General features: G+C 38.6%; 1 protein-coding gene across 7 annotated transcripts in view; it reads right to left on the bottom strand.

Annotated features, from left to right (window-relative positions):
• Nucleotides 1-27946, bottom strand: part of DMD (dystrophin) — a 1318095-nt gene that overhangs the window by 840005 nt on the left and 450144 nt on the right. For all 7 annotated transcript variants that reach the window (XM_068155047.1, XM_068155048.1, XM_068155051.1 and 4 more), the window contains 2 exons: nt 27109-27281; nt 20561-20679 (listed from right to left, as the gene is read on the bottom strand). In XM_068155047.1, coding sequence (XP_068011148.1) covers nt 20561-20679; nt 27109-27281 — 292 coding nt within the window. The remainder of the gene's footprint in view (nt 1-20560; nt 20680-27108; nt 27282-27946) is intronic.

The raw sequence follows: 27946 nt of genomic DNA on the forward strand, positions 1-27946 counted from the left end.
TCTTTTCAGAAATAAGTTTTGTCTTATTTGGAAAGCAAATAATCCCCAGAAATATCACAAAAATCAACAAACCCACAGATGTCTAAGAAGATGGTGATATATTATAACTTTTTTCCTCTATTAACAGTGAATCTCAGAGCTGGAAAAATACGGTAAGGAAGTGAAGAAAGACTGTTTCTCCTGTAGCCCTGCCATCATCTTAATATATTAAGATTGCCAGAACTTCTTGAGGATGGTGATTCTTTTCTCACTCTGTAGGTTCAATCATTACCCATGTGCTCTCTTTGCATGAGTAGAAAATAATGCTACTTGTATGGAAAAAAAGAAATTCCTCTTTCAAAGTATATTTTCTGATCAGATTTCTGTACAGGAAAGCCATTAGAGTGACCCAAAAGCCTTGTCTGCAGGATTAATGCATATACACTGAGGTGCTAAAGAAATTAAGGCTTTAGGTCCACTGCCTTGTTACGGAAGAATGTCAACAAAGATAAAAATTGCTATAGGGGGAATTCAAACTGTTAGAACAGAATAAAATAGAATAGAATAAATTAACCAGGTTGGAAAAGACCTTTGAGATCAGCAAGTCCAACCTATCACCCCACCCAACACCATCTTATCAACTAAACCATGGCACCGAGTGCCTCATCCAGTCTCCTGCTAAACACCTCTAGTGACAGTGACTCCACCACCTCCTTGGGTAGCACATTCCAAAGGCCAATCACTCTGTGAAGAATTTCTTCTTAACATCCAATCTAAACCTCCCCTGGCACAGCTCAAGACTGTGTCCTCTTGTTCTGGTGCTAGCTGCCTGGGAGAAGAGACCAACACCCACCTGGCTACAACTTCCCTTCAGGTAGTTGTAGACAGCAATAAGGTCTCCCTTGAGCCTCCTCTTCTCCAGGCTAAGCAACCCCGTCTCCCTCAGCCTCTCCTCATAAGGCTAGTGTTCCAAACCCCTCACCAGCTTTGTTGCCCTTAAATTAAGGGTCTTATTAGAAACTTAGGCTCTTATTAGAAACTTTTTTTCCTCAAGAAAGACATGTTTAAAAGTTGGGATACATTTCACAAAGTTAAATTTATGTACTAAATGAGAACATCCATGTTAGATAACTGAAAATCTTCTCTGACTGCAAAGTCTAAGAAACCAGTTCAGATGTCAAATTGTGGTCTAGACATTAAAGGTTAATTACATTCATTCTGCTCAAAAGATTCATTCCCCTCCTCCCCCCAAGGATTTAACTCAAATTTGTTTATTCCACCACCTGGTGGATAAATGTGTTCCAGATGACCTTATAAAAAAGTACCAGAATGAGAAAATCTAGAATTTCCATTTGAGGTGCAATGATTTAATAACATAACATAAAATAATTTCCCTCATTCGCATGAGAACATTGTTTGGGTATGAAAATTATCATTGTTTTTGTGACTGGAAAAATAATAGACATTTTGACTCTAAAGAGAAATTACTGTATTTCAGCGGAAATTACGATCATTCATTTTGCCTGCCAATGAAAGAAAACCATTCTTCTTCCTTTCCAGTGGGACTTGCATGGCAAACAAACCAGATTACTAGCACAGCTGCACCCAGAAATACCTTCCATTGCAAGATGGCTTAGTCAAATAACAAATGTTTCTCTACAACAAACGAAGGCTGTGCAACCTCCCTCTCTTCATAGGATGTAAATGATAAGTTTCAAGCTGCAACAAAGACCTCCTTTTCCTATGCTCTAAACCAAAACCACAAGAACCAGCATTTGTCTTTTATATTGAAAGCCTGGAGGCCTTAGCTTACTGATTTTATGACCCTATTGCACATCTTCGGATGTCTTTATTTCACAGAGTAGGGAAGCTGTTGCAGACAGGAGCAACTTCTACAGTTTCAAATCCAAATATTCATTTTAAAGCAAGTCAAATGACCACTTTTCTCATGCATGCCTCACTCAACTTATTTTCCTGGCTGACAAATTCCACAAATCAACTGCTCTATTAAAACCAGAAAAATTTTCCACAGCAAATGAACAATTGAAATTATCAGCCCTAGCACATTATGTCATTCCTTTGGAAAGAATTATTTTATTACTCCCAGAAAAGAAAGTTCATTACATATCCTAATACTAAGTGGATTTACTCTTATTAAAATTCTGAATAGCCAGACACTGTCCGTATTAAACAAAGTTTTGGTAATTTCTATTGCTTAACAGAACTACTGAAGAGAAGTTCAAGCCCAAGGGGCACTCTACTTTTAATGTGATGTTTAACTTAAGAAGTTCTAATGGCAAACCCATGTTTACCAGGGTATTATTCAAACTGGAAGTCCTTGCAATTGTCTCAATACTCATGTCCTGAGTAAATTTAAGAATGTTAAGTAAATTTAATATTACTTTTTTTCCTTTGGAGAATTTAAAATTCAAGACCACCTTTGCCATCTTTTCTGTAGTGAAATAGAGAAAAATATTTTTTTACTATTTTTTCAAATAATAGGAATCTCAGATCTGGTTCACAGAAGTGCAATAGAATAGAGAAAGAAACATGCAAATATTTGTGTATTCTTTTTTTATTCTATTACTATTCAGGAGTATTTCATAGTTTGCAAAATAAAAATTATTTGCTTTCTTTATCCTTAGTATGTTGAGACAGTCTGCAATCCAGAAAATAAAAAACATAATTTTAACTGTATTGAATGGTTTTCAGCTGAAAGGAGCCCTTAGAACCTGTGCACATTATTACCGACAGAACTTTTAAATAAACTGAAGTCTATTTTCACTACAGACAGCTCTGATTAAAAATTAAAGGAATTGGATGTTACTATTCATATTTTCTTGGTAATAAATTTTACCTAGAATCTTCTTGCTTGTGAAGTCATTTTCAGTAATTCTCAGCATTTCTGTCTATCCTTCCCTAGCCATTTTGAAGTTTTATTTCTCACTGACTACTCCACAGTTTATCATCAGCCCATTCTTGTCCCCGTATCATTCTTTAGCCTGAGAATTAGCATCCAAGAATTTATCAGGAATTGTCCAGCAAAAAGAGAAATCCTACAACTTAAAATCATACATTTAAGAAGCAGGAGTAAAGCAATTTCTAGGCCACCATCTTAACTAACTTCTTAAAATGCATTATTTCCTTCAATGTGCAAACTTGGAATTTCAGAATCACACAACTTGTACTCTGCCTTACGCAGCCTAATATAGTACCCATATTCAGGTAGTTAAATTCCACGTGGGCAAGAAAGAAAAGTATACAAATAGATCACCATGAAAAAATCAGGGTTACTGGACAGGAATCATTGATTCCACCTTGTAGTTTCATGAGAATTTTGGGAAAAAAAAAAAACAACAGACAGAACAAAACAAACTCTAAACAAACAAACAAAACAAACCCAAAACTCCTGTATGTACATCTTTGTACTATCACCATAAGCTTAAAGAACAGTAAAACTACACCTCACTACTAAAAATTATGCCTCACTTGTTTTTGTTTGTTTTGCTTTGTTTTTTTCTTAAACTTTTAAATTGCAGTAGCAAACTCTGAACACTCAGGAATTCCAGTCACGGTCTGGAAATATCTATATTTTTGTTTTTTATTTTAGAGCTGTTTCTATGTAACTGTCTAAAATACAATCTATAGACAAGGAAGTAAATAGTAAAGATGTGTGGATCACTGGAACATGCTGCCCAGGGAGACAGTGAAGGCCATCCCTGGTGACATTCAGGGTCAGGTGTGACAGAACTCAGCAGCCTGATCTAGTCTAGATCTAGACGTCCTTGCTTATTGAAGCAGGGTTGGACTAGATGACCTTTAAAGGTCCCTTCTAACCCAGTGCATTCTATGATTCTATCTGATACTCACCTTCAAGCAAAGTAGTCTGTGTACATGCCCATGATCTATTCCTAGTGCAAGGCTCAGCATACAGGCTAAATTGACCCAAATTCCTCCCTAACTACCAGGTTTTAGGAGTGCTTAATCTTTCATTTTTATTTTGTTATGTGGTTGAAACTGTACTCTATTGCATCTGGATGGTTAGTGGGAATAGTGTGCCTCAAAGGGACTGTAATTCATTATTCTATTTCAAACCGAAAGATTTTAATCATATCTGTCACCAGTTAACATTACTTTTTCCTAGCAAATAACCATCTTAATCATTATACCATTTGTGAGTAAATTAAAATCCAGAAGTCTCCAGACACCTTTTTGAATTTTTCTCTTAAATTAGGTAATCTCTTTAGCAGCTTTTCAAATCAGCATTAACAGACAGGCAGTTAGTGCTGTCTTTGCAGTGAAATATCCTGAGCTGTTTATGAGTTTTCTAAATAGAGAAAATTCCCTCAGTTGTCATAAAATTGAAGGATATGATGGCATCCAATAGAGTTATTTTATGACTTTCAAGCAGAATTTCTCCTCTACATTTTTCTGGAGTGCATTGTCCTCCAACTGTCATCTCTCATACTGTACAACTCTTTAGATGACTACCTTTATTGCCAGAGAGACTTGTTTTAATTATGCATATATTTGTACTTGCATTACAAAGTACAGATTATAGAATATTATTGCAGGAACTAGCAATCTAAGATCAAAGCAGAATATTTTCATCTGGGCCTATTTGACTTGATGATCTTTGAGGTCTCTTCCAACCTTATTGATTCTATGATTCTATTCTTACTTGGGAGAGCTACTCCTCAGTTACAAAAAGTAGATTAAAATCTCTTCTACCAGATAGATCTCCTTGTTTCAAATGAAATCTAACTGAAAGCTGATACAGACCTTTTGTTGACTGAGGTTTCACACTAAGTTATCATGTGCTAGAATATCCAAAGATATATGCATTGCTATTCACCGTCAGAAATTGATCAGACTATAAATTGAGCATTTACCTAAACAACCTCTCTTCTTCCTTTACAGTTTTGAGACTAGTATATATTTATGTCATTCTCTATCTTGATATATCAGACAACAGAATTCTGCTATAACTAATCTCTTCTCAGTCGTCTTCCATTAGTGATTATTTTGAGCAATCAAGAACTACGTGGATAATTCCAAAGGGATTCATTGAATTACAGAATTACAAAAAACAGGCTATGAACAAACATTAATTATAGTTTAGAACATGGATTAGGGGCATAGAAAATCCCAGCAGAAGAAACAATATATAAACAATTAAAACACATGACAATTTCAGGAGGGAAATAACACAAGATTGAATCTGGATGAATACATTAACAAGTTTACAGAGATTATTTCCTTAGAAAAACAATGCTAAAATAAGGTAATGATCACAGGAAAGTTGCATATAATATGCAATCCCCATCTCTGGAGATATTCAAGGTGAGGCTCAACAGGGCTCTGGGCAACCTGTCCTAGTTGAGGATGCCTCTGCTTACTGCAGAGGGGCTTGGACTAGATGACCTTTGGAGGTCTCTTCCAACCCAGACCATTCTGTGTTTCTGTGGCAAAGAAACCTAGGTGATTTTTTGTCAGAGTAGACTAATGATTACAATTTGACTGTTCTGAGGCACTGTGAATGCAAAATATTAATATAGACCCAAATATTTTTGTCCTGGTTTGAGGCCAGACAGATCCTCTGTTGCCCCAAGAGGGGCAAAAGAATGACACTCACAAATGGATTGGAAAATGATGGAATGTTTAAATAGAAAAGCAATTAATGTTTTACAGAAATCTATAAAGCATAATGACAAAGAATCCCAAAGCACACAGAGTCCCTTACAGCACACTTAAAGCACTCAACCTCCAGTAGGGAGGGATGTGGCCTACTTAAGCAGGACCAGAAGGCTCCCTTTAAAAGCAGCATTTAGAAGTCAAGAAAGGGAATACTTAGAATACCACTGGTTTTGATGTGTGTGCATGCTCAGGGGCACAAGGTGAAAAAGCATGCTAAATCCCCAAAACCACCCAGACACACAGTGCAAACACCCGTGGGTTCTTTGGAGTACACGTAACACTCAGCTTCACCACCAGGTTCTAGTCGGCAGACTAATAGCATTGCCCACATCTCCCTCCCACCCCCATTCCTAATGCTTCTCAACAGCATCTGGAGAGAACATTGCAATAAAAAGATGTTAAAAGTCTTTACAACATCTCATTCATGATGCTCTCAGCATCATCTGAAGAACAGCAACTGATGTTGATCACTGAAGCTTACCAATTTAAAGAACGACGTTATTACAAGCTATGACATAGCGAGGCAGAAATGCGTAGTGGTATGCCTGAATTATACCACCATGCTGAATATGATGATCATCTATAAGTATGCAGATACTCACTGTCTGTTCCTTATACTAATATTACCCCTAGTTTTATTCAAAAAGTTTAAAATATTCAATGTCTGTCACTGCTGTTAGATTCTGCATGTGTTTTAATGCAGTTCTCATTTCTTTGGTCCTAATCATTTAGACTTGTCAAGACATTAATGGAAAAATACACATATTTTCTTCATATTATTTGTGTTACAGTTAACTTAAATATCATTAATAGGAGAATAAGACCTGCATTTAGCATCCAAATTCCTTGTTATACTGTGAGTTTGCTATCTTAATTTTTAGTTTATTTTTGCTGGATCGTTTCTTTAAGTAGTAGTACATGAGAATGGAATTTGAGCCAGTACGTGAGCTTCAACAGGGGCCAAACTTAAATCACAGAACGTTAGGGACTGGAAAAGACCTCAAAAGATCTTTTAGCCTAACCCCCCTTTCAGAGCAGGATCACCTAGCACAGATCACACTGGAATACATCCAGGGGGGTTTTGAATATCTCCAGAGAGGGAGACTCCACAACCCCCCCAGGCAACTTGTTCCAGTGTTCTGTCACCCACACAGTGAAAAACCTTTTCTTCCTGTTCCCATGGAACTTCCTATGCCTCAGCTTCTACCCATTGCCCCATGTGCTGTCATTGGGAATCTCTGAGAAGAGCCTGGCTCCATACTTTTGGCACTCACTCTTTATGTATTTATAAACATTAATGAAATTACCCCATAGTCTCCTCTTCTCAATGCTAAAGAGCCCCAGCTCCCTCACTCTCTCCTCATAAGGAAGATGTTCCACTCCCATTATTGTTTTTGTGGCTCCGCACTGGACTCTTTCAGTTTCCTAACTCTCACCAGGACAGTGTAGGGGGGAGGAGAATCTCTCTCAACCTACTAGCCATACCCTTCTGAAACACCCCAGAATGGCATTGGCCATCTTGGCCACAAGAGCACATTGCCTCTGTACTAATAATGCAGATATCATGAGAAACAAACAGTAGGAGAGATGTGTGCATGCCTTCAGGGCTATGACATCATTGACATCACTGATATGTGGTGAGATGGGTCCCCTGACTGAGATATGGGAATGGATGAGTACAAGCTTTTTCAGAAAGACAGGCAGGGAAGAGAAGAAGAAGGAGTGTCACCCTCTACATCAACAACCATATGGAGTCCAAGGAACTCCATCTGGAGAAGAATAAGGAACTGTCTGAGACCTTATGGATCACAGTTGAAGAGAAGGCAAGGCCGAGTGATATCCTAGTGGGGGTCTGCTACAGACCACCTGATGAGGAAGACTAAGTGGACAAGGCCACCAATAGACAGATAGGAATGGCTTTGCATTCACAAGCCCTGGTCCTCATGGGGGACGTTCAACCACCCCAATATGTGTTGGAGGAACAACACAAGGCATAAACAGTGCAGAAGGTTCCTGGAATGCATTGTTAATAATTTCCTCTTCAAAGTGGTAGAGGAGCCGATGCAGAAGGGTGCTATGTTGGACCTCGTTCTCATCAACAAGGAGGGGCAACAATGGGGGTGTGAAACAAGCTCACTAGCCTGGACTTCAAGAGACCGGACACTGAATTCCTCAAAGACCTGCATAGTAGAGTACCACGAGATAATGTCCTAGAAGAGAGAGAGGGGCCGAAGAAAACTGGATAGTATTCAAGGATCACCTCATCTAAGCTCAGGAATAATGCATCCTGACAAAGAGGAAAGTGTGCAAAAATTCCAGGAGGTGTGCATGGATGCAAAGGTAGATCCTGAAAACTATTAGTTGCAAAGAAGGAAGCCTATACAGTGTGGAAACAGGGACAGGTAACCTGTGAGGAAAACAAATAAGTTGTCTAAGCAGCCAGATGAGGGAAGCTAAGGCAGAATTAAATTTGGCTAGAGACATCAAGAGTGACAACAAAAGTTTTTATAGGTATGCAGTGACAAAAGGAAGAACAGGGAAAATCATTATGACTTAGAAGAAAGGTTTGTTAGATTGTCTTCCTTCTAATATTTTTACTTATGTTCATGCAGTCTACAGGATCTCCAAAACTCCCATGCATCCCTTCAGTCTTAGCTCTCCATAACTCCAACAGTCACAAAAGTCAGCAGTTGCTGCCATCCTAACAGAGAAAAATATTTAGACCAAGGAAAGAGCACTTAATTTTAATATATTTTTGTTAATTTTATTTTTATGCACAGAAATAAACTTCCTTTCTTTGTCAGGAGGTCCTAAGGAAAAGGACTATTTTCCCATTTCCATTTGATGCAAGAGAAACCATTTAATTATTGTGTTATGAGATCTCCAATACTGTAAAAATATATTTGCAGGGGAGAAAAAACTTCCAAGCACTGGCTAACAAATTTTGTTTACCTGTGCTTTCCTACCGCATGGCTCTTTGCAACAGTTCTCACTTTCCTTGCTTTCAACAGAAAAACATTACTGGAAGTCCAAAAGATGGCATATGTGCTTTTAATGACACATATGGTGAGGTCATAGATAAAACATTCTTACTGACAGAAGAAAACTCAAAGGAGAGCAACAGCAGGACATAAAGAAAAAAAAAAAAAATCCCAAAACATTCTTAACGAGTCCTTGACCTATTTCAGCTGTGAAACTCTCTCAGCCAAGTACATTTCACAAAGTCAAGATTACTCAGTGGTGTACTGTCAGTACCAATGTGTTTTCCATTGTTGTGTGATCTGGGCTTCATTAAAATGTGGAATTGCTATTACCGAGGGCAAGGCAACAGAGGTCTGTGGCCCTTCAGAACAGAGCTCCTTACACTGCCAAAGCAAATATGTGTATTCTTTTAGTCCTTATTCTTATTTCACACACAAGACATTTTGACTGCTGTACAAAAAAGCCCCAACCAACCAAACAAGAAACAACAGTGGACAGGCTGGGAAGTGTCCAGAGAAGGGCCAAAAAATGATCAGAGGACAGTCTGAAAGAACTGGATTTGTTCAGTCCAGAGAAGAGAAGGCTTAGGGGAAACATTATCACCATGGATCAGTACATAAAGGATGGATACTAGTAGAATGGAGAATCCCTTTTTCCAAGGAGTCCCATGGGACAGGTGATGGGGACAAGTCCCATTAGACTCCAGAATAAAATTCTTCCCCATGAGAACAGTTGGACATTGGAATCATCTCCCAGGGAAGAGGTTGATTTCCCTATGTTAGGCACGTTTAAGACTCAGATGGGCCAGCTTATTTCAACTCCACTATCACCTAGCAAGGTTGGACCAGATGATCCATGGGGTCCTTTTCAACCTGGAATTCTGTGATCCTGTGTTATAGCTCCACTACTTGATATTAGAAGTAAGGAATGTTCATAAGGTTAAATAATCAGTGGTGCCACCTGTTACCATATACAATTTATTGCCAAGTAACATACCAGAAAACCTCTGAATTCACCTTTTACTGCATTGGTTTTTTGTGTTGGCTTACATATGGAAAGGCTTTTTCTCTTGCAGTGAAAGATAGTAGTCTTCATTATTGAAAAAAAAATATGGCATATCTTGAACAACATGGAATTGCTTATTTTTACATCTTACCTACACTAATAGTACTGTGATGCTTAGATTTATGTGTTCCAAAAAGAGAAGGAGTGACTCTGAGTCAGATCCATATTGTAAAAACTGAAGAAACCTATACTGAGAAATATCTAATCTTCTCCACATGGAACAGAGAATTATTCAGGTTACATCAGTTTGAACAGTAATAAAAAAAGACTGTCTTCATTTCTAAGTATTTTTAGACCTTCCATATACTGATCTTTACCTCTGGACAGCTGCTGAACAACCTACAATAGGCAGGTGCTATGCAAAGCTACTACAGAGCTCTTTATAATTCAAGTTCAGTACTTCAAATGATATCACAATCTGCAAGCTCATTGTGATAGAAAATCTTGTAATTTTTTTCTGTAACGTGTATGCCCTGCTTCCAGTTAAATCCCAGTTATTTAAAGTTTCCAGTGAAGAGAGGAAGGGTCTTTGGGGTTTTTTTGGTCTTAAAGTCTCTTAATGCAGTACTCTTCAAGTCATTTACTCCCGTGAAAACCTGCAAATCCTACTGACTGTCGAGTAGTCTCTTGATAATCAAATAGCTCACAGGTCACTAAGATAGAAATAAATCTATTCATAAATATGGAAGAGAAAGTGGGTTTATATGGAGGCTAGTGAATTCTCTATCTTTGCTAATTATTTCTATTTGCTTAAGACTGTAAAGAGGAGGAAGGGCCTTTCATCTTATTGGTAGGAAAATAAGAAACAGTTTGATCTTGGGGGCAAGTATTTCTCAAGAGGAACTGTAAAGTGAAATTTTACAACAGAAACATAGCTCAGACCAGCAACCACTTTAAAAACCCCTATGTGTACTACAAACTCACTCAGATAAAAGTTTACCTATTGAACCACATAACAAACACATTGGATACTTCTATTTTTTGAAGGTATTTCCATAGCCTTTGTCTTCCTCTGTGTTTCAGAGCTGTGCTGTGAACTAAAAACAAAGTACGTGATATGGCATGATGACATATTTAGCACTTGGGGCTGCAATTTGTACTGACAAACAATAAAGCAATAGAGAATTGTGCTTTTACAGTTGTACTTTAATGCTGAAACAATGCTAATGCAAGTCCCCTTCTGCTGTATGTAGCTCCAGTAGAAGGAATGCTTAAAGATAAGCAGAATTAATATGCCAGAACTGAGAAGATTAATTCAACATATTTTTCCTCTTTTATTTTTTTTCTTTAAAAGAAGAACTTTAATACTCAAATAAAACAGCAGAAACAGGATGTGCTAGCTAGGCCACTCTCCATCATTTTCCTCCAGTCCTGGCTCACCAGTGAGGTCCCAGATGACTGGAAACTGGCCAACATGGTCCCCATCCACAAGAAGGGTCGGATGGAGGAACCTGGAAACTACAGGCCGGTCAGCCTGACCTCAGTGCCAGGGAAAGTGATGGAGCAGATTATCCTGGTGGCAATAACTGCGCACCTGAAGGATGGCCAAGGGCTCAGGTCCAGCCAACGTGGATTTAGGAAGGGCAGATCCTGCCTCTCCAACCTGATCTCTTTCTATGATCAGGTGACCCGTCTGGTGGATGTGGGGAGGCCTGTGGATGTGGTCTACCTAGACTTCAGCAAGGCCTTTGACACCGTCCCCCACAGCAAACTGCTGGCTAAGCTGTCAGCCCGTGGATTGGACCATTACACTCTGTGCTGGGTTAGGAACTGGCTGGAGGGCCGGGCCCAGAGAGTGGTAGTGAATGGTGCCACATCCAGCTGGCGGCCAGTCACCAGTGGTGTCCCCCAGGGATCAGTGCTGGGCCCTGTCCTCTTCAACATATTCATCGATGATCTGGATGAAGGGGTAGAGTCAGTCATCAGCAAGTTTGCAGATGACACAAAGTTAGGGGCAGATGTTAGTCAGTTAGAGGGTAGAAAGGCTCTGCAGAGGGACCTCGACCGACTGGACAGATGGGCAGAGTCCAATGGGATGGCATTCAACAAGTCCAAGTGCCGAGTGCTGCACTTTGGCTACGGCAATCCCATGCAGAGCTATAGGCTGGGGTTGGAGTGGCTGGAGAGCTCCCAAACAGAGAGGGACCTGGGGGTGCTGATCGACAGCCACCTGAATATGAGCCAGCAGTGTGCCCAGGTGGCCAGGAGGGCCAATAGCATCCTGGCCTGCATTAGGAATAGTGTGGCCAGCAGGAGCAGGGAGGTCATAGTGCCCCTGTACTCTGCTTTGGTTAGGCCACACCTTGAGTACTGTGTCCAGTTCTGGGCCCCTCAGTTTAAGAAGGACATCGAAACACTTGAACGTGTCCAGAGAAGGGAAACAAGGCTGGTGAGAGGCCTTGAACATAAGCCCTATGAGGAGAGGCTGAGGGAGCTGGGATTGTTTAGCCTGGAGAAGAGGAGGCTCAGGGGTGACCTTATTGCCCTCTACAACTACCTGAAAGGTGGTTGTAGCCAGGAAGGGGTTGGCCTCTTCTCCCAGGCAACCAGCACCAGAACAAGGGGACACAGTCTCAAGCTGCGCCAGGGGAGGTTTAGACTTGAGGTGAGGAGAAAGTTCTTCACCGAGCGAGTCGTTCATCATTGGAACGGGTTGCCCAGGGAAGTGGTTGAGTCATCGACCCTGGAGGCGTTCAAGGGGAGATTGGACGTGGCACTTGGTGCCATGGTCTAGGCATGGGGTCTGTGTTGATAGGTTGGACTCAATGATCCTCGAGGTCCTTTCCAACCTAAGTGATACTGTGTTATGTGATTAGGAGTTTTTAATTTCATTTAAGGGACTTCTTCATGTTTTGGACAGTACTGTTATGAGCTAAAAACTGCCCATTGACCAGCTAGATACAGGACATAACTTTAGATGTCAATGTCTGAACCAAAATCATTCATTAATGGTACATTCTGCAGAAACACCATAAAACCACAGCTGCAGAATACCCCAATGGAAACTCAGGAGCAAAGTAGAATTTTTGTTGTGCATTATCTAGCTCATATTTACAGGTTCAATTACTGACAGAATATTGACTGTTCAGACCAACAAATATACAAAGACAGTTCTCAAACAGAATCTTCTGTTGTCACTGAAGATATGGCTAAAATAAGCAACATACCCAGCAATCTCACATCTTGATAAATCATTCAATTGCCAATAGGACTAAAGACTCCTACATATCTGCATTTGTTTTCCATATAGCTTTGTATCAGACACCAGACAGCATGATGGTTTCCCAAAAAAAAAATATTCTGCTAGTACCAAACCTGAGCCTTCACTTTAAAAGACAGGTCCAGACCTAAACCTGTCCAAATATTTATGGGTGAAGTCCAGTAACAAAGTCCTGTAACAATTAACTACTTTATTATTGTGATTCCTGTAGACTTTCCTCTCATTTAACCAAAATTATTCCAGAATTTGAGAAACTTAAAAGAGCCTGAAGAAAACAATCTTTTTTTTTTCTTCTTAATTTTCTAACCATTACAAGGGTTTTGTGCCACTTCATCCAGCATTCTCCTTGACTATCCTCTGTTACACATATAATCAAACATAGCTCTTGTGACTTGTCTTCACTGCCTTAGAAGGGAAAAACAAAAAACCAAAACACAAACGACCCCCCAAAAAAATCCCAAACCAACCAAAACACCAAATACATACCAAAACAAACAAAAAAACTTCCCACAAACCCCAAAACTACAGAAAACCATCACATAACTTCCCCCTCCACACCGAGACTGTACAAGGCAAAACTTTTCTAACCCTTAGGGAATGATCTAAACCAAATATCTTCTCATACTGTCTTGACAGCAGCCTTGTCAGCAAGGGCAGTAAAATGAACTGAAAACCAGTAGTACCACTGTATACAGCCACTGGGTACAGAGGGTTAACAGCAAGGTTTGTTTGGGTGTTTTGTTGTTTTTTTTTCACTCCTCTGTGCTACAGGTACAGTAGAACCCATTACTGTGGTGATACAAAGTCAAGATCAAACAAAAAAAGCTATTAAATGAAAAGCTATCTGAGTCTCATTATCACTTAATAATAGTGCCAAAAACTCATGTCATCTGTGCAAATTAAGGCAAAATATGGAGAATATGACTGAGATGGATTAAATGAGGAATTTTTTTAATCAGGTTACAGAGCTAAGTATAAGAAACTGGATAATTACTTCACCTAAAAAGGACAGCAGAAATGCCATTAGATAACTTCACAGTCTATTTACTGTTGGGCTAGTACAAACAAGCACAAGACCCAGAAAAAAATGACAGCAGGGACAAGTTCATTAACCAAGAATCGGATGTTTATTGCTAGAAGGGAGCACACAAACACTTCATCTCCTGTTGCTGTCTCTTCCACCACATTCACACTCTCCTGTTATAAGGGGAAAAGAACTCAACTCAAATATATTCCCAAACTCAGTTTCTGAGCAAGCATTCATTACTGTTCCTTAAAAGATACTTCTGCTCCTATATAGCGTGTTTATTTTATTCCAAAGTAAAAAGTAAAATTCAGTACACAGCCAATTACATGCAGCTACTACATGCTGCTGAGCATAATACAGCTGTTGCTGTTTGCTTATCCTATTCTTTGCTTGGTGAGATTTAAAAAAGATGCTCAAAGAAGTAGACACAGAACAAGGAACATAGTAGCCTTCAGCATATTTTCTGGAGTTTGTATGTGAATACTGGAATCATGTTCCTCCACAACTGCAGTATAGATAAAGTGATCACAAAGAATCACTGAACTACTAAAAGATGTAAGCACAGGTACTGGCTATTAGACATTATTAAAAGATCCAGGCTAATCTTTATAGTTTCATAGAATCATAGGATCATAGAATTGTTAGGGTTGGAAGGGACCTCAAGGATCATATAGTTCCGACCCGCCTGCCATGGCCAGGGACACCTCACACTAGATCAAGTTGCTCAGAGCCACAACCAGCATGGCCTTAAAAACCTCCTGGGATGAGGCTTCCACCACCTCCCTGGGCAACCTGTTCCAGTTTCTCACCACTCTCATGGTGAAGAACTTCTTCCTAACACCCAGTCTGAATCTACCCATTTCTAGTTTTCTAGTTGTAATTACAAATGGCATCATCATGTCATTGATTTGCTTAAGATATTATAAGTGTTTTGCTGAAATTAGCTAAAATGAATTCATAACAACCAAGACAGCATATCTCTCCATAGCTACTAATTCCTTACATATAACAATACCTTATAATAATGAGTGACACAATTCAGGAGCTGAACACCAAGTTTATAAGTTTTAGAAGAAAAACTGTTAGAGGGTTATCAAAATGCTCAATAGTCAAGAGAACAACCAGAGATTAACAACCTGAGTGATTTACATTGCAAGTAATCAACAAAAGTATTTTCAAAAGTCAGTAACTCCAATTTACAGCCAGATACCACATCAGTTATCACAAAGTTGTGAAAAAACAGCGATACATTTTTCTCACTTGTACCATGAGTAAACATCAAAGGAAAAAGGAAAGAAAATGACATTAAAACAAATATGCATTACCATAGTAGAAATTCTCCACAAGCTGGCTTTGCTAATCATATCTGAATGAAAACCACTATTAAAATTACCTGGGTTTGGTAATGTTCAATTGCAGGCTATTTTGAGTTGAATGAGACATGACTGGAAGCTCCCAAACACTAACTTTGAACAAACAAAGCAATATAATGACTTTTTTGGATGTTTTTTCTTTGAAAGTATCACAGAAAGCATTATCAAAATTTAAAACATCTTAGCTGCAGAATTGTAAATACGTTGCAACAAAAGGCTACTGTGAGTTAGGCAGGCATACCTTGGGCCTAAAAACATCCAATTTGATGACAGATTTCTTTTCTTTTGAATTCCAACCATTAATCTCTAGGTATTAAGTTTCTTCTAAATAACACAGCCTAACATTCATCAATTCCTCCCACATACTCATTTTTTTTCCACTTTTTACCTTTCACAGACTACAGTATTGAACACCAGATAGACTTAGAACTCTTCTTATCTTTCACTCACGAGATACAATAAAAAAAGATCATGGAGTATCTTGAGTTGGAAGGGACACAGAAGGATCCTTGAGTCCAGCACCCTGCTCCTCACAGGACTACCTAAAATTGAACCATACAACCAAGAGCATTGTCCAGATGAAAATTGAAGCCTGACAGGCTTTGTGCTGTCAGAAGCCTGTTCCAGTGACTGACTGGTGAAAAGCCTTTCCCTAAAGTCCAATCTGAAATTACCCTGACTCATCTTCATTGTGTCCTCATTGCTAGTCAGCAGAGACTGACTCCTTGAGGAATTTGTAGACTGTGATGAGGTCACTCATCAGCCTTTCCTTCTCCAAGCTGAACAAACCAAGAGATTTCAGCTGTTCCTTCTAAGTCCTGCCCTCAAGAGCTTTCACCACCTTCACAGAATCACAGAAATTTTGAGGTTGGAAATGACCCTCAGGATCACCAAGTCCAACCAATAACCCTACTCTACAAGGTTCACCCCTAAACCATATCCCCAAGCACCACATCCAAATGACCTTTAAATACATCCTTGGTCACCCTCCTCTGAACACTCTCTAATAGTTTGATGTCCTTCTATTAAGGCAGCCCCAACTGCACACACGGCTTGAAAAAGGGCTGCACTAGTGCAGTATCAAGTGCAACGGTCATGCTCTGCTTGACTAGCTAGATGGGCTCTGCTTGGTGCATCCCAGGATACAGTCAGCCCTTTTGGCTGACACTGCTGGCTTATATTCAACTTGCCATTAACCCCAACACCCAGCTCTCTTTCCCCATGGCTGTTATCCAGATTCATCCCCCAATTTACACATACAATGAGGATTACCCTGTCCCTGGCGTGGAATATGGCAGTTCTTGTTACATTTAATATTTGGTGTTTGCCCAATTCTCTAGTCTATCCAGGTTGCTCTGTAAGGTCTCTCTATCTTTGAGGAAGTCCACAGCTCCTCCTAGTTACAGTACCATCAGCAAATTTCCTTAATGTACATTCAAATTCTGCATCTAAAATGCAGCTGAGTTTTTCACTGTTTTTTTTTTTTTTTTATAACAGAGACAGGAAAGAAACCTGTGTGTGTTTCTTAACAATCCTTTTCAAAATCAGGGGAAAACAAACAAAGAAACCAACCAACCAACCAAAAACAACCCACCCCCCACACCCCTCAACTAAACAAACCCCAAAACAACCAAACAACAAAACAAAGAACCAACAGCTATCACATATTTAAACTTTTTACTGCAGAATGGGGTCAGCTTTTTCACCTCTTCTGTATGAACAGGAAAGGGAGAAGTCTGGAATAAAGCTTTTGCCACAGACCTTACTCTTGCAGACAAGAACTTTCTGATTGCAAAATGGCTCAGCAGAATTTATTTTATGCTGTGTAAGTTGCCTGTCTTGGAAATTTATACCCAAACAGAGTATCTTCAGATAACACTTGATTAATCACATTCTTTCCTTTGCAAAATTTATTTAGAGAAAAGCTATAAGCACAAAGACACACAGCTTGCTATTTTTAGGAGGGCGTTAGTGAGCTTGTATGCTCTGAGAAGTCATCACCAAACTTCCCAGACAAGACAAAGTCAATGAATCAATAGAATAACAAGACAATTTTATCAAACTACTTTAGGGCTTGAGTATAAAATCAGGTTTCTTTTTTTTTTTAATGATGAAAGGACACAAGAAGCCATTTACAGGAGATGTCTGGTGGGTTTCACTGTCTTTTAGGAAGCATGCATCACCAGTACAAATACAACTGTCTATAGTAGTTTTGGTAAGTTCACTTGCTTAAAAACTGAGTAAAATGCCTGCTTTAAGGTACAATACTGATGTAAAAACATTGCTGGCAGTCAATAAAAGTGGAGGAAAACTGAAACAGCCATTATCAATCAAAGTACAAAAGCTTTAACATTCACAGCATGGCTTTCACCAAAAATACTTAAACACAGTCCATGTCTTAAGTGCTTTGGTGATTGAAATAGAGATGAAATTCTGAAACAATATTTTAAAAGCTGCTTACAGAATAGACTTAAAATATCAACAGCCTCAGAAACAGTCTGACTACACACAGGATAGACTTGAAATATCAGCAACCTCAGAAACCAATGAACTTCATATATGACCTAGAAAAAGCACAATGTCTGGCTGAATAAAAATATTTACTTTTACAAATGCAATTGATAAGATGGACTACCAAGTCATCTAATTCAATCACTAACTTCAAAACACAAAGGAAGAACAACCAGCTCCTTTCTTTTTTGATTACCGTATATAGCTGCAGAAGAATATGCTGAATAATGGCTTCCTTTCTACGTAACATTTTCAAAATGCAGCAGCAAATGTCTGATTAACAACAAAAAAAAAACTCTAAAGTTTTCACAAAATGCAGGTGTGCTGCACTGCCAAGTATTATTAAATATTAATTACTATTAAAATAATAACAGTCATTTAGGTTGGAGAATACCTTTAATATCATTGAGTCCAATTTTAACCCGACTACCATGACCATTAAACCATATTGTGAAATGCCACATCTGTAAGCTTCTTGAATATCTCCAGGGATGGTGACCCCATCACCTCCCCGGACAAACTGTTCCAATGCCTCACCAATCACTCAAGAAGCTTTTGCTATTGTTCAATATAAACCTCCCCTGGCACAACTTAAACTCAATTCCTTTCATCCTATCACTTTACTTGGGAGAAGAGACCAGCATCACCTTCACTACAACCTTCTTTCAGGTACTTGTAGAGTGCAATAAGATCTCCCCTTAAGTTTTGCTTCTCCAGACTAGGGAACCCCAGTCTCCTCAGCTGCTCCTCATATGAAGTGCTGGATATCAGTGCATCACACTATAACTCAGGTTGGAAAGGACCTCGAGGATCATCGAGTCCAACCTATCAACACAGACCCCATGACTAGACCATGGCACCAAGTGCCACGTCCAATCTCCTCTTGAACACCTCCAGGGATAATGCATATTCCCTTTTTGTTCTAATAGAGTAGCATTTCACATCCTTTTTCTCCAGGTTATCAGCCAGATAACAGTGCTGCTACGTTTTTAAGAGATATTTGAGTATCTGATTAGGATGGGTGATAAATCTACAATGAAATATTACAGAAGTGTGCTGGACTCACAAATTCATAGGTTTTCAAATAAGTACAGAATTTTCTTATCTTTTGGAAAAGTTTGCAAGATTATATCCATAGGGAAAAAAAAAAAAAGTGGCAAGCATCACGATTTATAGCACTGAATAGCAAATAATTACAGCAGACATTTGGAAAACCACTAATGCTTAAGAACTTTTCAGTTGTTGGCTAAACAACTACAAGTATCTTTGCCAAAGCCAGAATAAAAAGCTTAATCAAAAGTGACTTTTGCATACAGAAAATAACTTATTCACTAATCTATTTTAAGAAGAAAGTTCAGCCAATTATAACAAAGTCTGAGACTGCAACTATTCAGTTCTGCAACCCAGACTTCAATTGCAAGCTCATTCAAATTTTACAAGCTGAATCTTATGATCTAACACACAAAAAGTCTGTTCCTCCTCCAGCAGTTATTTCTAGAGATGAAAGGTAGTGTCCTAGCAAACGATGTTCTTCTGGGTTTACTGGGTATTTCTTCCATGAATTCCACTACAAACATGCCACACATTGCTTCTGCAAGAACTATTTGTCTGTACGCAAGGCACTCAGGAGGCACTCACAATAACTTCACCCTGTCATATTTCAGTCAAAGCTTATTTGCTGCTCCAATTGTGAACACCACTTAAGATGCTCCTCTTCTAATTCTTCACAGACCATATCACTGTTTTGACTGAAATCATCTCCTCTAATAGTTTCTCACTCTACAAAGCAGTAAGTTTGCAGAGCAGGGAGCTTTGTGCTGTTCAAGTACAGCATAAACGGACTTTTACTAAGCCACCTAATGCTATACTTTAGACTCATTTTAACATTCTGTTAAGTTCTGGTCCTTCCAGTCAGAAACTGACCACAAGGTGAACCACTGAGTATAGCATAAACATATAGGAAATTGCGTTTGTTAGGGACTTAATGGGAAATTGCATGAAAATATAGCACATGGATGGTGGTGTAGAAAAAGACAGAATGTCTATAAGTATACCAGCTTGGACTCGATGATCTTTGAGGTCTCTTCCAACCTTGGTGATACTGTAAAATGTACAGTACTGGTGAAATGTAAAGGAAATGCAACAGTTGTTCAACATTGCCTTACAGTAAAGAAAGCTTTAGAAATTACTTAGGCTGTCAGCAATGCAAGGAAGAGAATATGCAGAAATGGACAACATTGTAAAAGATTCTGTGGAAAACAAAGAACCTGTCAAACACCACTGCATAACAAAGTATAAAAAATGAAATTGCAATAATCAGATATGTAAGTCAGATTTTAAAGGCATGAGTATCTAGAGTTTGAATACACATTTTGATTACAAATTAAAAGGTTATTTCAAATCATGATCATTCTAGCGAGTATGAAAGTTACACATGCTCTAAATCTTTGAAACATAAATCAACTGCTTATTGAGGTACCTTTAATTCAGTGCATATACATTAAAACTCTGCCCCCAAAGGTGAAAAAAATTTGCTCTAAATCCTGGGCATACAGGCAGGTTTTATGCTATTTCAAGAGAGTGCAAAGTTAATGCTGAAACACACACAAACAAATGATTTTGCTTCAGTTTGATTTATCCTGCAAAGTGTGCAAAAGAATCAGATTAATTTTCCACTTGGAGCAAAGAACATTTATTTCTACTGACCTTCAGGATCAAGGAGTTTCTCTATGCCCAGGTGTTGCTTGGCTACGTTGAATGCATGGTCTAACCGTTGTACAGGTGAGTGCTGAGAAACAACAGCATTCCAATCAAAAAGGTCTGGTCTAAACCAAACAAAAAATAAGAGTAAATATTAAATATGTTTTCTCTTTATTAGCATTAGATTGAATTACATTTTCTATGGCTATCCATCAGCATCAGCTACTAATTTTTGTTTTCTTAATGAAAGAACTTGTTCAATTAGTGCTGCAAATAATGGTTTGGTTTCTAATGGGTTTCCATGCAATACTCATGTATGTCCATCACCATCACATTAACCAATTTTTATTGTCCACTAAGTCCCAAAAGCCTTTAACAACATTTCTCCAAGCTGCCTGTTTTCACCCATAGCATTCTGTTCCTGTCACTGCCCAAAATGCTCACAGCAGGCAGGCTTGTTCTTCTCTCACAGTCCCAAAGAGTTCTTAAGTGAGAAGGGTCAAGTCCTGTAGTTGTGCACACCGGGACTGGCTTGTGGCAGGACAGATAACTATTAAGATCATTTTGCTGCCTTCTCTCTTCAACCACAAGTACTTCACTTCACTTCCTATTTTGAAGAAGGTGATTGCTTCTGGGTAGAGTTAGATAATGGATGAACTCAACAATCTTAGAGGTCTTTTCAGCCAGAACGATTCTATGATTCTAATACCAGCTTGCTGCTATATCTTATTGAAACTGGTCAAGAGGTTCAAAAATTCATGACCCAGGAATGTACACAGCATAGATGCACATGCCAGTTTTCTTACCAAAACTTTTAGGGGAAAAAATAATTTTCAGACTATAAAATGAATATAAAACTGTAGTCAAATCAGAGGTTTTAGATGGTAGCAGCAAAAGCACTAGAACACAACCTTAATGCTCTTGCAGAAAAAGACAGAATGACCAAAACTGAATAATAGCTCAGATACACAATCTGAGCACTTGTACCAGTTGCACTGTTTGCAAAACAAATAATGTTAATACACTGTGATCGTTGGTATTTCACCTCAGTGTTATTCATCAGGGCACTAGAATTTGTTATCAAACACTTTGGAAAATAATGTTTCATCAGGTACTCTGTAATTAACGTGCATAGAATATGAAGAAAACCAGCTACATTATTTGTGGCTTTGATACAGCATTCTAAATCACAAAACTGTTAAACATATAATTTTACCTACAGATAAATCAAGTAAGTCATTTAGACAAATTAAAATGTTGCAATTAGTTATGACAGATTTATTAACATTTTTATTAATTTAAAAATTCATTTTAAAGTCTCCTGTAGCTATAATAGATGGCAAAAATATTCACTATATCATACTGTAATAACGTCAAGAGAGTCAAGGAAAATGACATTTCTGTAGCAGTAATTTCCCAGTTAATGTATCTCTGCTGTCCAATTTTCTTCTGAGAGTGGTTTACATAGTAACAATTAAATTATTCTAAGGTATTTTGATTCTCTATGAAGAGGTTCTTCAACATGAATTAAAAATAGAGGTTTTTCCTGCCCAAACACAGAACAACTTTGAAATATTCAGTTTGGCTGGGGAAAGGATAGGGAAGGCAGAGGAAAATTGGGTGATACCATAAAATCATAGGGTTGGAAGGGGCCTTTAAAGGTCATCTAGTCCAAAGCCCTGGCAGCAAGCAGGGACATCCCCAACTACATCTGGTTTCTCAAAGCCCTATCGAGTCTTGAATGTCTCCAGGGACTGGGCCTCCACCATCTCCCCACGCAACCTGTTTCAGTGTTCCACCACCCTCTATTTAAAGAGCTTCTTCCTAATGTCCAGTCTAAATGTACACCTATAATCTGTTTCTAGTCATGGATGCATTAAGCCTGTGATCTTGCAGACTGGTTTGTGTACTAAAACACAGGCATTTCCAACATGTAGGTTATGTCTGCGTGCTGGGTTAACACAGCCCTCTCTCACAAGCAAGTCCCCTGTCCCACACACAAATGGGAGGGAATGTAACACAAAAAAGCCTCTCCGGGTTGAAATAAAGAGTTTACTGGAAATGATGGAATGCACAATTACCTTCATCTACTTGCAGAAAAGCTCAGCAAAAAACAGAGGCAGAAACCAGCGATCAAATAGTTCATCTCACACAAGCACCCAGAAACCAGCCCAGTGGAAAAGATCACCATCCCAAAAAACTGGAAACAAAGTACCAACCAAAACAGAAAGCCTCTCATATTACAAACTGAACTTCAAGCCCCATGATACTTTGCTCCATCCAGGACTTTCATTTTGAAGAGGGCATGACAGCAGCATGGTATTGAATATTCATCTGCAGATTCAGCTGAGGCCATGACAGTCTGCAATTTTTATCCCCATTATCCTCATACTGGGTATGACAGGGCTGGAGTTAGCTCTAGTGCATATGTGTGAGCATCTCTTTTTTTGTGACACTTACTACAGACGGCAAAAATTTGTACTGTCTGAGATGCAGCTATTAAGAAGTATTGAGCTTCAGTAAGTCACTGCCATGTGACTTGGTATTGCACATAGAGAAGATAGCAGAGATTCTAAGTCAAATCAAAAGGTGTAGAGTCAAGAAAAGTAAGAGAAACAGCATACAGTCCAGAAGTAGAATTCTGAGGGAAGCAAAACATTGTGAGGTTACTTTAACACCATTGGTTGTATTATCTGCATTTCTTCAGAATCCCTGAAGTATTACAAACCTTTAAACCAGGAAGCTTTAAAATGTATGTAAGATTTGGTAAAAAATAATTACACAAAAGTAATTATGAACAAAGAAACTGGTTTTAACAAACCATATTCTTAAGCTGTGTTAACATCTAGCTAAGGTTATGAAGTTATTAGAATTAGGCTATGACAGAGAATTACTGAAAGAGCAACTTACAGATCTATTTAGCAAAAGTGTTTCATCAGTGAATATAGAAAGGACCCACATTTAGAACATAAAAGATAGTATTTCCTTTCCACAAGAAATGTAGATTTGTAATTGTCCGAGCTTTATCTATACAAGAAAATCTTGTATAGGTCTTTAGTATTCTTACAACTGAAACAAACCAGGAGATGGTAACTACAATATAACCTATTGGATTGTCACAATAAAAGATTTTCACACCGCTTCAATAACATTGCTTTCATTTCTACTTAACTTACTGAAGGGAAACTTACATTTCTTCTATCTATGACCTCTTCTTAACACCATTTTCCTTCTTCCCTCCCAAGTCTGCTACTCTGAAGCAGAAATAGCTCCAGTAAGGTGCTGATTTCTAAGGCAGCCACCTGGCCTAAGTTCACACCTTTTAAAGAAGGAGGGATGTATTGGTTTAAGCTGACTGACCTGACTTGAAGGAACAAGGGAGGGAGGACTGACCTACCCTACAGCCCTGCAGTGCATTATTCTACACCATGCTAACATCATGTTCACTGCATGACAAGAAGGGGTTGACCAGGACTTATGGGACTTGAAGTATATTCTATAGCTTGTACAGTTTTCTATTCAGGGCTTTTGGTGTTTTTGTCCCTGGCTTCCAGGCAGGAGTGTGTTCCTTTTTTCTGTTCCTTTGGTTTTGTGGGCATGGGCAGTTTGCATTTTTTTTTTTTTCTGTTCTGCTGCTACTGCATATGTCAATATTTCTGTTTTCTTTTGTGTAATCTGATATCCCTGCAATAGAGTAGTAAATTGTTCTTATCTATACTAACATTGCTGCCTCCTGGGTCCTTTTCCTCCTTGCCCACCTGAAGGGGAAGGATGGAGGGTGGAAAAGGGGAACCCCCCCTCTGTTGTGAGCAGATTGCCAGGGCTCAGCTGCTGGCTAAATTGAACCCAGGACAAGGGAATAAGCTAATTAATGTCACTAGTTTCCACTTCAAAATCCTCATTAAAGGGCTAGGAAAGATTAAAATTGTAATAATAATTTAAAAAATAGCCCCACATAGAGGAAAGAGGTAGAGCTCTGATACTGATCTGGAGGAAAAGATTCCAAGTTGACAGGGACAGCTCCCTGTGATCTGGAGGCTGAAGTAAGGAAAGCTTCAGTTGTAGCAGGACTGACCTCTCTTCCTCGTCAAAATATTTTAGTTTCTGTATATTCTTAGGGTGATGATGGCCACTCCACAGCTACTACCTTTTTTATTCTGTTAAATACAGAACATACTGCTTGAGGAATCATATTCTAAGTCCATCTTCAAACTGTGAAAATTCACACCCTGGGCTCACTGATACACCTTTTTATCTTGGCCAAGTAGCCTGTGCTCTACTGCTCCTCACACTCAGTATTAAAAGAAAATGCTAAAGATCCTAAATGTACATAAAGAGATAGTGATTATACAAATGGGAATATCTACTCAAAGTAACCCCTTTATAAAATGACAGAGAAAGGGTATTAGAAGTATTTGATCAAAACAAAACTGTCAGCCATAAGCTGATGGGAATGGTGGGTTAAAAGACTGAGAGATAAAGCTTCCCACTGAGAGTACTGTTCCCACAGTGTATTATGTCTACACAGATAGTGCTTCATGTCAGTCTCTTACTTTCTTTTAATCTTTTCAGGGAGATACTGAAAATACTCATACAGATACAAAATTCCATGCTACTGTCTGAACCTCTTAAAAAACAACAAAACAAAACAAACACATAGCAAAAAGCCACTTACACATCACTGAAAACTTACACAAGAGAAATTAAAATATCACCACTTAAAGCATAGAGACTGCCTTGATTTTGTTGTATTATTTAAGGCATACTGTTATATCATTACTAGAATGCATCAAAGTAAAAGAAACCTTAATAAGTCTTTCTGGTGAGTCTAACAGGTAATTGGCCAAGAGAAAATGGCCTGAAGGTGCACCAGGGGAGGTTTAGGTCGAATAGTAAGTAAAAAGAAAAATCTTCACTGAAAGGGTTGTGATGCTCTGGAGCAGGTTGCCCAGAGAAAAGGTTAGGCCATCATCTCTGGAGGTGTTTAACCATATATAGACCTGGTGCTGAGGGATGTGATTTAGTGGCGGATTTGGCAGCACTAAGTTAATGGTCAGACTTGATCTTAAAGGTCTCTTCCTACCAGAATGATTCTCTGATTGATGTAAAGCCATTACCCTTAGCTTAGTTATACCATTTAAGCATGTCTCAGGAGTTTCAGAGTTGGAATAATAGTGCTTGTGTACATACATTGTGGGAATTAAAAAAAACCCAATGCCTTAACTCTTTTCTTCCTCCATTCTTGATCATTTTGCACCTGAACCATGAACAATGATGGTTTAACACTATCAAAGGTATTTTTGGAGGCAGACAACTGAACTGTAACAATGGCATAAACAGAAGACCAACAATCAACAACTTTCCAATCTGTTTATCCTTGACAATGAGGACCTTGACTATGACTATGATATTTTCTTCTATTAGAGCTTTTTCCTCAAAAGCCCATTTCAATATAAAAATTGCTGGGAGTAAAAGAGGTACTGAAAGGTATTGCAGAAAGGAACAGTAAAGAAGAAGGAAAAAAGTCAATGGAAAAAAAGTGAATTAATTAAATGCAGAGGAATAAACACAGAGGAAGATGTGATAAAGAAGAGACCAAACTTCATGGAGAACAAGAAAATGCAAGAGAAAAACTCAGAACAGGAGAATCAGAAAAATCAGACTGGGAAAACAGAGGAGCTAAATTTAAAAATGGTTGTCTTCAGAAGTCCTGCAGCTTAGTTCAGTCAGATTTATTTAAAACTCCCAGGTATATGCAGGGTGAAAAAATGGACTCTCAATAACAGATGCTTGGGATGGTAGTGCAAGACAAAACCACTGTAAATGTCTACCATCAGAAGGCTTGCCATATTTGAAAGCCAAGTACTGCTTTAAAACCAGTAGTACCAAGAACTAAACCTTTAAGACACATTGGCTTGGATGTCTTCCATCAGCCAAGTACACAGAACTACAAAGGAATTCTGAATATCTAAAGGTATATTTTTATACTGCATAGACTAAAACAAGACAACTTCAGACAGAAGGTGAAAACTCATATCAGCTGGGGGAACAATATGAAAGGTTCTGAAAACAAAGGCTGCCTTCTCCAGCTGTGTCCTTTTGAGGCAAATCCATACTTTTAATTCAGTAACTGTCAGAGGCTTTCAACAAACACCACATTTTCCTACACTAAGTCCCCACAAGAAAATCTCCTTCTCCTTTTAGGACAATTTTAAAGGCTTAGTATTGGATCAATTCCTTAATCTTAAAAGTTTACAAGTCTGTACTCACTGAGACTATTTATTTGGTATATACACTGACATTCCAGAAAGAGAACTGACCTCAGCATATTCAGTTGCTGTGTGAAACCCTCAGACCCTCTCCCTCCACCAGGGCATTCGGTCTGACACTAATCACAGCACCCAGATCAAAGCAAACAGGTGGCCATTAAAAAAAAAAGTTGGAATGACCACACAAGAAGCAGCTAAACCCCCCATATAATAGATACAGCACCCTCAAGCTCCTTGTTACAAGCCATTTGTTGCATGCTTACTGAAATAATGAAGTTTTCCCACCTGTGACTGTGGAGGAGTGCATTGAAAGCCAATCCATCAGACCAGCTACTGGTGAAATTGATAACATTGACCTGTGGGTAATTACGAGTCGATTGGCGGACCCAGCTCAGTAGAATCTTTTCACTGTTTGTCTGCTGCAGTCCAGCCATGATGTTTTTCATTACATCTTTGACCTGTAATAGGAAAGAGAATTTCATTAATGACTGAACTCATTAAAAGCTGACTTTTTTTTTTTTTTTTTTTTTTTTTTTTACCCAAAGAAACTTCATTTGCTTAGATATAAACCATGAATAAAAATCTCCACAGTAATTACAGAACATACCTGTCACAGCCTAATGATAGCAGTCAAATCTGAATGATTAAAGACAACTGATTCTGACTTATTGGTCACAATTGTTGATGCATTCAGTACACTCATCCCTGTGACACATGATACATTACATGCATGAACAGAGATGGAACATTTACATGCATCACTTATGGGAACAGAGTTCATTCAGATTAAGCATTTCCCCTTTCCATTTCCTTTCTTTGAAATATATCCTTAGTTAATTTGACACATTATAACAACATCTGATGTAATAATTAAAAACATTCTTCTCTCACTGGCAGAGCTGAAATAACTATCAAGGTAAAGCAAGTGTGCTCAGCACACAGAAGATAACATTTTTTACTTCAATGTTCAAACTCTATTTGCACACATTCACTTGGAGGAAAAGTGATTTTCACTGCACACTTTAAAAGACTATTTTATGTGGGTTTCTTAATTTTCATGAATAGTTGATATTGCTCCTTCATTAAAGAAAACTCTCTGACCTTATTGCTTTACAAAAACAAC

Source organism: Melanerpes formicivorus, unplaced genomic scaffold, assembly GCF_026170545.1.
Source record: "Melanerpes formicivorus ecotype bairdi unplaced genomic scaffold, bMelFor1.0.p_v2 SCAF_30, whole genome shotgun sequence".
In the NCBI taxonomy this organism is placed as follows: domain Eukaryota; kingdom Metazoa; phylum Chordata; class Aves; order Piciformes; family Picidae; genus Melanerpes; species Melanerpes formicivorus.